The following is a 12,101-nucleotide window of genomic DNA, read 5'->3' as shown; positions in this document are numbered from 1 at the left end:
ATATAATAGATGTCGATTTATACGGATTCAGTTAATTTTTTTTAAGAATTGCTTCAGTTAGTTTCGTTCGAAAAAAGAAAAGATATGGCTTCAGATGTTGCTGGGATAGCAACTCCCTAACCGTTTCCTTTGTTCACATCATCATCATTCATGGGCATATATATCAACAATTCAGTATCTTGCTGTCACTGACCTTTTGGGATAGGGACTGTTTGGATTCGGAAATCCAAATTGTAACTTAATGCTGATGCGCGCAGGACTGCTTTTCCCAGTGTTGTTCATGTCGAAATGTTCGGTTCTGTTGGGAACCAAATGATTGAATTACTGCTCCTCAGCACTTACTAGTTTTTTCCAGATATCTGTTTTTTTTCCAATTATCTAGGTACATACCTTATTTCATGGAACATAACATAAATAGTTTTTTTTTCTGGAAAATGCAAAGATTTTTCCCATAATCACCTCATCCTAAAGCGTGGTGCAGCACAACATAGACGAAGAAAGTCTTAAGTGGACAGCATGCTTAAGCTGAAGATATCGCAAAATTAAAGGGGAAATGCAAAGTTGAAGAAAAGCTGTGTGTTTGCAAAGTTGATGAATATAATCTGTATAGGTAGCCAGGCCAGGAGATTTGGCAATTGGTTGGTTGTAAAATGTTCTTACGGCTTACGCTGTAGCTACTGCAGGTGTAGGTACTCCGGCGATGGTGCGGATCTCACCCTACCGCTCGCCGGCAAACGGGCCTCCGGCGACCTCTCCCCGGGATAGCCCCGGTTCGGCGGTGTCTCTTGGCCGTCTGCGACACGACTCTGATCGGACGCGGGACCCGGAGGTCAGCCCTTGGCCGCCACCGATAGCGGGTCCAGGCGGACGGAAAACACCTCAGGTTGTATCCCAGATCTCAGGGCTGCCTCCAGAGGCTCTACATCTTTCCTTCCCAACCCCTACCTCCTCTTTCTCTCCGCACATCCCATCCATTTCGCCTCCTCCTCTCCCCTCGCCTCCTCCCCCCCCCCCCAGCACCTAGATCGGACTGGGACATAAAACTTCAACACCTCTGGCGGCGTAGCGTGCAGGTTGGCGTGTGCGAGAAAGTGTTTGCCCATAGATCGGGAGCCCTCTCCCCTTCGGCAGGACCCCTTCGTGGTTCCGGGCAGAGATCTGGGTGGTCCACATTGGGGGGAGACTGCAGATCCTTCGCGCAAGTGGTTAGGGAGGCTCCGCGCGCGAGATCCATGTCAGGCCGTGAGCGGTTTGCCCCCCGCCGTGGGGGCTTCGGCTCTTCGCGCTTTGCCCGTGGTTGGGGCCGTTCTGGTGCCCGAGCTGGTTTCGGAAGAGGCAGAAACGGAAGTCACCTAGGTCGCCCTCTGCACGACCAAGAGCAATGGGGACAGTGGAACACAGAGGAAAGACAACAAGAATCCATCGAACACCTTGGGGAGCCACAGACCCATCAAGGTGAAAGCTCCAAGGGGAAGGAGGTTAGACAGGAACAGCAAGAAGCCATGGGAGGAACTGTTAATGAAGGGGGCGAGGACTTAATCAGCCAAGGGGGGCTTGATAATACTAGAGCCACTATGGTAACTCGGGATTTCCCTCTGCGCAATCCTTGGGATTTGGTTGCCCCTTATTGTGGATCGGCTGCCCCTGACATGGGCTTCTACTTGATCCCTGCTGGATCAAATGTTAAGAAAGCCAGGGACATGGCCAGTTGTGCCCTAATCACAGTTAAGGAGGGGACTGTCTCTGCTAGACAAATAGAGGCTGAATTCAGAACCCTAGCTGGAACCAACTCCACTTGGAGGTGGTATGCCAAAAAACTGAATGACAACCAGTTCCAGCTGAGGTTTCCCACAGAAAAGAAAGTTGAGGAATTATCTCACTTTTTGGAGATGAGAATGAGGACAGTTCCTACTGCTATCATCAAAGTCAGTCAGTGGTCCTCCTCTGTGGGATCAAAAGGGGCGCTGGAGGTCGCCTGGTTTAGAGTCAAAGGCATCCCTTTTGCTATGAGAGATGAAATTACAGCCAGTTATGTGGCCTCCCTAGTTGGGTTAGCTGTGGAGGTCGACAAAGAAAACCTGGGAAAGTTTGACTACGTGAGAATCAAAATCGCTTGCAGATCTGTAATCAAAGTGCCAGCTATTGTTGAGGGGGTGCTAGACCTCCATTTTTATGACTTCACCTTCCAGAGAGAAGTTTCCCAGGAGGGAGCTACAAATGCAGCTGGAAATAAATGGGTCAGGGTGGACAAGGATCCTGAACACCCTTCACCTAAAAAACCCAAGTCTGCCGGTCAATGGGAGGACAAGTGCAAAAATGATACTTCTGCCCAGTTGGGGGGGAAAGGCAGTGCACCAGCTAAGAAACTAATGGCTGATGCTCAAAAAGTATATAGCTCAATATGTCCCTCACCCACTCTTGGGGCTGTTGTTGATAAAGGTAAAGCTCCGAAGAACATCCCTAGTGAGGATGAAGAAGCTGATGAGGGGCTCATACTGGGTGATATCATTGCCCCAGGGGGGCCAATCTTTGGTGTTCGCTCATCAGAACCCCCAAAATGTCTGTGAAGAAAACAGGAGACTTTGGGTTGTCCAAATCCCAGTCATAGGGAGTACTGTCATTAATGAATACGGTTCTAATTGGACTAGGTCCTCGTTTGATCCCTTAGCAGCCATAGAAGCAAAATTTGCTATCACAAGTGGAGTAAAGGAGGTCCAGGGAATCCTACCCATGCAAGACCCTGTTGCTGAAACCAAAGAAATGGTGGAACCAGCCATACCCAGGATCAGTGAGCTTGAAACAAATAAAGAATCAACCTTCTCCTTGAGTTTCGGTGATGAGCAGGAAGGACCCCCTCTAGAGCTGAGCCAGGAAGAAGTGGAACAACAGGATCAACAGGACAGTGCTCCTATCACCATGGTGGACCACCAGATGCTGTCGGTTGACCTGCTTAAGCCAGATGCGGAGAGGACAAGCAAGATTTTACAGGGTGACCAGCAAGAGGATGATCTCAAGGCTGAAAAGACTTAGGTCAAAGGTGACATCCAAATCCAAGGAGACGGCAAGATCAGGCAGAGCGAGAGACTGCTGCAACAGCATGCTGCCAACTTGGAGATTACTGAAAAAGCTATCCTTCGGACCAAGCAAAAAAACCTTGAAGGTACTTCTCTAAATGAGTCAAACTCTTTTGCCGTTCTCAATAATTTAGATCTATTATCTAGATCTGTGGGGATGGGCATAGCTATTTCTATAAATGACTTGGAAAAATTTGATGTGCTTAAGGATCTGGAGGTTGCTAGACATAAACTGAAGGTCAGAAATGACATGGGTGACCAACATACTTCTATCTGCGACCATAAAGACCATTACAAGCCCCCCTTCGAGGAGCTTATAGTTTCTGGCCTTGAGACAGAAGAGTCTGAGGATGAAGGTTGTACGCACATCTCTTCTACAAAAAAGAGAAAAAAAAACAAAAAAAACAAATCATCAAAAAAGAGCACAAGGTTAGGGGTAACCATCCTCTGGATGGCACTACCACTGCCAAGGGAGGGACCCCCATGATTTGCCCTGGGTGGAACCTCAGGAAAAGGCCTCTTACCAACCCAAAATATAAATAATGATAAGCATCATTTGAAACTGTAGGGGGGTCTCTAAAAAAGGTATGGGGACTTTCTTGAGGGAGTTAATCCTTGATCACCAGGCTGACTTCATTGGTTTACAGGAAACCATGAGGAAGTCCTTTAGCAACCAGTTTTTTAGGAAGATAGATGCTAGGAATTCCTATGCTTGGCACTGGCTGCCCTCTTCCGGCAGATCAGGAGGAATCCTGTGTGGAGTAAACCTGGATAGGTATGATGTGAACTCCTTCTCTTCGGAGAGATACCACATCCTGGCCAATGTGATCGAAAAAAAAACAAACCTGAAATGGGCTATGGCCACTGTTTATGGCCCCGCACATGAGGAAGAGAAAGATCAGTTCCTCCTTGATCTATCTAACCTGTGCTATGCTAATAAACGCCCCATGCTCATTGGGGGTGACTTCAACATACTCAGATTTAGCACTGAAAAGAATAAACATTTCCACGGAAATAGAATCACTGATATGTTCAATGCTATCATAAACTCTTTTGAGCTCAGAGAACTGGCCATATCTGGCGGTAAATATACCTGGAGTAACAATAGAACTAATCCAACCTTGGAAAAATTAGACAGGATTCTTATGACTAAAGATTGGGAGCAACTGTTTCCCCTATCCACACTGAAAAAAATCCCAAGATATTCCTCTGACCACAATCCCCTTGTCCTGAACACAGGGGATGAGACTGCCAGACCTCCAAAACCTTTTTGTTTTGAGTTGTCCTGGCTCTCTCGACCGGAATTCAGACAAAACATCTCTGAGATATGGGGTAAACCTGTGTTATCTAAATCTAACTTAGAAGGTTGGTTAATAAAAGGAAAGAGGGTGAAAAAATGGTTAAAAGGATGGGGCAACAATGTTAAAGGTCAGAATAGGAAAAAGAAGAAAGATCTGAACGAAGAATTACTTGCTCTTGAGAATTTGGAGGAAGTAGATATGCTAAATGATACGCAACTGCGAAGGAAGAATGAAATCCAGCTTGAGCTGCTTCATATGCTGGAAGAAGAAGAGATCTACTGGAATAAAAGATCCAATACTAAATGGTTGCTTAAGGGAGACAATAACACTGAATTTTTCCACAGAGTTGCTAATGGCAGAAAAAGAAAAAACACCATATTCTGCCTTCAGCAGGATGATAGAGTGATTGAAGGGGATGACAACCTCCTTCTTCATGCAACAGATTTTTATAAGCAGCTCTTTGGCCCTGATGAAAGTCCTTTGTTCCATATGGCTGAAAGTTGCTGGAGCAATGAGGAAAAAATTAATAACGATGAGAATATTGCCCTAACTCGGCCTTTCACAGCAGAAGAAGTGAAAAGTGCTGTCTTTTCTATGGAAACTAATACTGCTCCAGGTCCTGATCACTTACCCATTGAATTCTATCAGAAATGCTGGGATATTATAGGGTGCGATCTCATGCAGTTGTTTCAGGATTTCCACGATCTTAAACTTCACATATGGAGACTGAACTATGGGGTTATTACCCTGCTTCCTAAGCTGAAAGAGGCAAATAAAATCCAACAATATAGGCCTATCTGCCTCTTAAATGTTAGTTACAAGATTTTTACGAAGGTGCTGACTCTAAGGCTGGAAAAATGCATACATAGACTTATAGACAAATGCCAGAATGCATTTATAAAAGATAGAAATATCATGGAAGGAGTGATGTGTCTTCATGAAGTCTTACATGACACCAGAATAAAAAAAAAGAAAGATGTAGTGCTTAAACTTGACTTTAAAAAAGCTTATGACAAGGTCAATTGGGAGTTTCTCTTCAATTGCCTTCACCAAAGGGGGTTCAATAACAAGTGGTGTGATTGGATGAAAGCTGTGGTCACCCAGGGTACCCTAAATGTCAAGATGAATGGAAAATTGGGCCCCTATTTTCAAAGCAAAAAGGGGGTCAGGCAAGGAGATCCTCTGTCTCCCTTTCTCTTCAACATAGCTGCTGATACCCTGGCTAAAATGATTAATATGGCCAAGCAGAACCAACTCGTTAAAGGTTTAGTACCGGAATATATTGATAATGGAGTTGCTATTCTGCAGTATGCTGATGACACAATTGTTTTGATGGATGACAATGAGGAAATGGCTATCAACTTAAAACTGTTGTTATATAACTATGAAGCTATGTCTGGGCTTAAAATAAACTTTCAAAAAAGTGAAGTCCTCATGATTGATCAAGAGGGAGACAAGAAACACAGATATGCCGAGATGTTCAACTGTGCTACTGGAGATTGGCCTATCAAGTATCTTGGTGTTCCTGTTTCAAGTACCAGGTTGCTTGCGACGCATTGGTTACATCTGGACGAGAAGCTAGTTAAGAGACTAGATGGGTGGCAAGGTAGCTCTCTTTCCCTTGGTGGAAGGACTACTTTAGTTAACTCCAGTCTGAGTAGTGTTCCCATATATCATATGTCCATGTATCTGTTACCCAAAACTATTCATGCTAAATTGGACAAAACCAGGAAAAGGTTCTTTTGGCAGGGGGGCAGAACAAAAAAAAGATATCACCTTGTCAAATGGACTAAAGTATGCAGTCCCAAGAGTAAAGGTGGGCTGGGAATCCAGGACCTTAGGAAATTAAACATAAGCCTGTTGTGCAAATGGTGGTGGAAATTGGAAAATGAGATTGGCTTATGGCAGCAGATTGTTGTCAAAAAATATATCAAGTTGAAAAGCATTGCCCAACTTAAAAGTAACCCTAATCAATCCCCTGTGTGGAATGACCTTTTGAAGGTGAACGACCTTTACCTGGCTGGCAGAAAAATGAGAATTGGCAATGAAAAAAAAACAGATTTTTGGAGAGACGCTTGGTGTGGTGAAGTTTCTTTCATGGACAAATTTAAAGATCTCTTTGAGGTTTGCAAGGATCAGAATATGACTGTTGACATAGCCGCTTCTAAACATTGGTGTTTCTCGTACAGAAGGTGGCTCAACGAGAATATGCAAAATCAGCTAAGAAGACTGAAAGATATCCTTTTGACATGTGCTCTGTCCAATGAAAAAGATAAGCCTATCTGGCGTTGGGAAAATTCGGGAAAGTTTACTGTAAAATCAATGTATAAACATCTGTGCAGAGATCACAATGGTTTGACCTATAATGAGGTCTGGAAAGCCAGGATTCCCCTAAAAATAAAAATCTTCTTGTGGTTGCTGCTACAAAACGCGATTCTTACTAAAGATAATCTGATCAGAAGAAATTGGACGGGTGACCCCAGATGTGTCTTCTGCTCTGACCACGAATCCATTTCGCATATGTTCTTTGATTGCCCCATGGCCAAATACGGCTGGAGCCTAATCGGGTGGGTTATTGGTGCTAAGTGCCGGCCATCAAACTTTGAGCAGTATAGTATTTGGGTCAGGCACCATCTTCCAGGTGGAGGAAAATTTCATATGATGGGATTAGCTGCAGTTGTCTGGGCAATATGGACTTTGAGAAATAGGGTGATCTTTGATAAAAAGTTTGTGCGCTCTCCAACTGAGTTTATCTGCCTTGCTTGTTCCTTTATGTGCTATTGGGCAGGTCTCCAAACTGATCAGTGCCAGGATATGCTGCGGAAGGGCATACACATCCTTCAGGAGACGGCCCTCCAGCTCCATTCCAAGAAACACAAGAACGATGCTGAGATGATCGCGAAGATTCAAGATGAAGCTGGTGAATCCGATGCAGCCATTGTCAAACTCTCCTAGGAAAGAATTCAAGGCTGTGCTGCTTCTTGCAAACCGGCCTTCTGATCCGTCTCTGTGCTGTATGTCCTGCCGTTGGCTTTTGCTTTCTTTTGCTCCTAGCACCGTGGTTGATGCTGGTAGTTCACGCTGTCTCCTCTCTGTACATATCTGGGCAGCTGTGTGGGTGTTTGTATAGGGCTGCCCTCGGTGCTGCGCTGGTGGTTTCTACAGCTGTGTATTCCTTTTAGCTTTCAGTATTTGTTTTGCTCCATCGGAGAAAACTATGTGTAATTTCGTTGCTTCCTGGTAATGAAATTCGGGGAGGCCCCATTCTGGAAAAAAAAATATATGCAAATCAATTCACGAAGCAAATGCTGCCAGTGTGTGCTCTGGTGTAGGGTGGTCCATTACCCCTGATGACAGCATAACCACCGTTTAATTTGGGGGTTGGGTCCCAGAACATATATTCATGGGGGATGATGAGCTGATGCTTTCTTCCAGCTCTGTGCACTGTGCTCCCTTCTGAAGAACTCAATCATCTGCAGTGACCTGACCTCTCATCTTCAGCATACTCATGATTCGTTGGGCATGTTTAATGGTCACATCAACTGACTATGAAGAATTTTATTTCATTTTTTCTTTGTACATGAACGCTGCAGCAAGTTGGATCTGAATAATGTCACGCCAAAAAATGTGGGTTTTTTAATTTACTGGTTCGGATAATTTTTGTTATGGATCTTTTCCCCTGGTAGCTGGTTGATTCTGATCCAAAAGAAAGTTTGAATTCTATGTAAACTATTCCTTCTTTCGTACTGTTCAGGAAGTAGTGCAGTACTATGAATATGAGATTCTCTCCAGCTGGATAGCGTCATATGGATAGAGACGAATTTACAATTTGAATACTATTACTGTAGAGCATCACCGCAGCTCAAAATGATCCGAAAGATCGTTCTGTATGTGATGAGGACACTGTCAGGTTGGGCGGTAGGTCAATGATAGGGGGTTACCCATACCCTACCATGCAAATCCAGCTTGCATCCATTAATCTTATTCCAATGGAGCTGATGGAGTATCTGATTTGAAAGAGCAAATTCAACTCCATACTCCTACATGACTGTGATCGAAAATATGTTTTTGTTGTGTTCTGTAGCATCTGTGCTACGAGCTTGATATCATTGCACAACTGCACCAATCGCCATGACCGCAAACTTTCGGCATTGGGCCAAAGAGCTCTTTCTCCAATATGGATTTTCTTTAATCATTTCAGTGCGCAGAGGTTTCCAAAATTCATTGTACAACGTTTGACAATTATCTCGCAAGCGATTTCATTTTTACGCATGGAGACGGCCCTTTTCTCGAGTTTGTGCAAGTTTATACAGCTTGCATAACCAGCATTACACCTGATCACCAACATGCTACGCTATGCAAGTTTCAGGGGGATGGGGAGTTAGTGATGAAGCAGTAGAAGAGAAGGTAGCATCATCAGGAAGCAGCAAGTTTCTCTTCTCATGCCATCTGGCCAATCAGTCATCTCACTTGACATGCTCTAGATGAGTAAATATGAGAAAGGCATGGTAACTTGGTCAGCATTCCAACTGAACAAAACAAGTTTTGTGAAGTCAGCGAGTAAGCTCCAGTTAACAATCAACAATTGACAATACTTAAAGAAGAATCGGCAAAAGAGCACTTGCAATGCACGTAGCATTTGCGGTTCCACACTGGCCCTACTACTTTATTATCACAAGAAAATACCAACAAAAGCATTGTATTCTTGGATGTTTTATCGACCATAGTATTTATACGACGTAGGCACAAAAGTCCCTCTGACATTAAGTACCAAGATGACATATCGAACATAAATAAAACATGCTAGTCCATGCATTAGGGCTCGGGAACTCGATATGCAGGCTTCAAAGCAACAGCTCACTGAGGCACTTAACAGATAAGAACACATCCAGATCTAGCTTCGCTTCAGGAACATGATCTTATCAGACATATCCAGTGTCGCTTCAGCCAATCGATCAGTACAAGCTTCCTGAGCGCCGCTGGTTTGGTTCTGGCCTGATGGGCTCCCCCGTGAAGGGATCAAACCTTACTTGTTGGCGTTCAGCAGAAGACCTGGAGCGGAATTCCAGGCCTACGTCTGTGTTGTACCCTGCAGCAGGCAGAATCTTCTTTCCCTAGACAAAACATCTTCAGGTGACCTTTCAATATTTGAGCTCCGTTCTTGCATGTATCTTTGATCAAGATGTTTTCCAGTGTTGTGTCTCGATTCATGCACTAATGTTGATTCTGGGTATCGTCTGATGCTAGCTATTTCTTCTCGTCGAGGCCTTGGTTCCGCGTTGCGTACCATGGTGGGTCTTTCTTCAGCGTATCTTCTAATCCTTGACTGAGACACTGGTGGATCATCAACATAATAGGAGGAAGGATAATGGCCCGTAGAGCTGTATCTAGTGCTCCTGCAGGTAAAATGAGAATTATTGTCCAAAGTCGACTATCACATGAACCATTTACAGTAACTCAGAAAGACTGCCACTGCAAGGATGTGAGTGCACTGCAAACCCACCCGGATGCCGTGTAGTCATAATCTTCAGAATTTCTTGGCAAATAAGTGGTACCATGTAACGTGTGAACTAAGCCAAAGGTTGGACCGTTGGAGCCTGGTGCTGCAAGTTAAAACTCCACGAATTACAAGAAATTCACCAAAAAGAAAGTGAAAAGGAAATGGTGGAATGAAGATATTAAACAAGGGAGGTAGTAACAACCTTAGCAATTAATGAAGCAAAATAGTCTCCTTTATTGTGTTTATCTCCACCTGATATCAAAAACTGCATATACAAATAATCATCATAATGCTGTCAAGATATTTTGGCCAGGATTAAAAATGTCATAGTTCAGGTGAGAGCTCAGAGATCATTTACGTGACACAACTGCACGCCTGATTAAGGACGGCAACAGCAGATGACTCAGGAAGTTCATTGAGGCTCTTTACGCAATGGATGTCAATCTGGAAAGAAAGATGGTTCATAACCCCAAAAGAAAGTACTTAAGTGTTCTGTACAAATTACTTTCATCGTATCGAGTGCCAATTCCAAGATGCAGAATATGAAGTAAGAGTTTATTGACAGCTGAAGGTAGTGAAATAACAGCTGATTCATAGGGATCGGTGATATCAGCCACCTAGGAGATAAACGTACAAAAAAGATATAGCAAAGTCAACATATACACCGTCCTGTTTCCTTACTGCAATACGCAATAAGAAATTTATTTCCTTCAATTAGGCTCTAGGCATGCCTACAGAAACCATATTTAAAGATCAGAAAACTGCCGGTTCAACTGATTGATGCTGGAATTAGTGATTCGCTGTTTTAGCAATTATATTATGGAAGTCGTCAAGCTATAGAAACTAGATTATGACTTTAAGTGGTCAAACTGGACAGCTTCCAGTAAAAAAAATATATTTCAATTTTCCATGATAATGTGGAATAAACAGCATATCTAGAAGACTGAAACCATATATTGCAATGTCCAAGACTGTAGAGTTGTACCAGACCTTTGAAAGGCCATTATGATCTTCCATTATCCGCACAACAACAATCTCTCCACAAGGAGAAAATACCTGTTGATGCTACACAAGTCAGTCCCATGAGTCATTCACAACCAAGAAAATGCACGGAAACTTCCTTTAAACATGAATTAAAGTGAAGTTCAACAAACCATCTATTCTAACTTCAGAGACGAGGAAAATAAGTTTTTTTTTTAAGAGGAAGAGAACAAATAAGTTGGATAGCAACAATTCTACACAAAATTAAGTTCAACACTCTCAAATAAATAATATCCTGGTCCTCATAAGTCATAACAACACATAGTTCTCTTATTACTACATGAGCATGAAACTTTGCATCTTGACATATTACAATTCCGCATCCAAATAACAGAACAAAATGAGAGGTTCAAAGATGCAAGCGAGGTTTTTCAGATTTACCTCTTCCATGTTGGATTACGAGAAAACCTAAACCCCTTCTCCCAACTTATATAACTTTTTTTGTGAAAACTGTAAAGCAAGCAAGTACACGGAGATCAAAACATGTGGAATCTACAGTACCGCAAGCCACCAATTCAGCTAACAGAATGACACTACAGCATAAATCGTTGAAATGCGGGTCTCTGTCAATCCCTATTCCTATGCAGCACAGCATTCCTGAACTTGTCAATACCATCAGAGCAACAACACTTACACTGTTGCACATATGCAATCCTGTAGCCCCATTGGTAACTGCAACCCTGAAACCAAGGGAGCGAAACCAACCTCTCGGAGCGTGCCCTCCGTCGCCGAGCACGGCAGCCCGCCCTTCGCCCGGCGATCTGCGCACACCGAGGCACATCGTTTTTCACCACACGCACACGACACGCAGATCCCGCGATGAAAAAAAAATAACACGATGTCCCACCATAAACACTCACCTTGCTCGTCGTAGTCGCCGCCATCTTATCCTGAAACAGAGACGGGTAAGGACCCGGGGGGGGGGGGGTGGGTTATCGCCACGGCGACGGAGCGGGTCGGCGGCCCCTCCCGGGGTCGGATCCGGCGGAGTCCGCGCGAATCCGATCGAGAAGAGGACGAATTCGACGGGTTTTTTTTTTCCTTTTTCTGAATTACTGTTTTGTTTTATATTTTAAAGTTAATTAGATTCATACCATTATAAATATCGTGGTTTCAAAATATATCATTATAAATTGCTATTTGGAAATATGATATTACAAATCCGATATTTGTAATGGCAAAGGT

The 12,101-nt window shown here is 43.6% G+C and overlaps 1 protein-coding gene across 1 annotated transcript; it reads right to left on the bottom strand.

Moving 5' to 3' along the window:
- Positions 1 to 8,974: 8,974 nt before the first annotated feature.
- Positions 8,975 to 11,755, bottom strand: LOC133905695 (uncharacterized). Its single transcript, XM_062347457.1, has 7 exons — positions 11,551 to 11,755; positions 10,866 to 10,931; positions 10,385 to 10,492; positions 10,234 to 10,319; positions 10,078 to 10,140; positions 9,879 to 9,978; positions 8,975 to 9,771 (listed from the first exon to the last, which is right to left on the bottom strand). The coding sequence occupies exons 1-5, from the start codon at positions 11,695 to 11,697 to the stop codon at positions 10,134 to 10,136; spliced, it is 414 nt and encodes a 137-aa protein (XP_062203441.1). The 5' UTR covers positions 11,698 to 11,755; the 3' UTR covers positions 8,975 to 9,771; positions 9,879 to 9,978; positions 10,078 to 10,133.
- Positions 11,756 to 12,101: the final 346 nt, after the last annotated feature.

The sequence above is a fragment of the Phragmites australis genome, chromosome 23, assembly GCF_958298935.1.
Source record: "Phragmites australis chromosome 23, lpPhrAust1.1, whole genome shotgun sequence".
In the NCBI taxonomy this organism is placed as follows: Eukaryota; Viridiplantae; Streptophyta; class Magnoliopsida; order Poales; family Poaceae; genus Phragmites; species Phragmites australis.
Note: the sequence above shows the minus strand (reverse complement) of the source record. Positions and strands in the feature narration are given on the sequence as shown.

Excerpts from the sequence above, each read along its gene's own strand:
- LOC133905695 (XM_062347457.1), bottom strand. The coding sequence starts at position 11,697 with ATGTGCCTCGGTGTGCGCAGATCGCCGGGCGAAGGGCGGGCTGCCGTG. Across the intron at positions 10,932-11,550 it reads GATTGCATATGTGCAACAGT|GTATTTTCTCCTTGTGGAGA; the intron begins GTAAGTGTTGTT and ends TAGCATCAACAG. Across the intron at positions 10,320-10,384 it reads GAATTGGCACTCGATACGAT|ATTGACATCCATTGCGTAAA; the intron begins GAAAGTAATTTG and ends CTTTCTTTCCAG.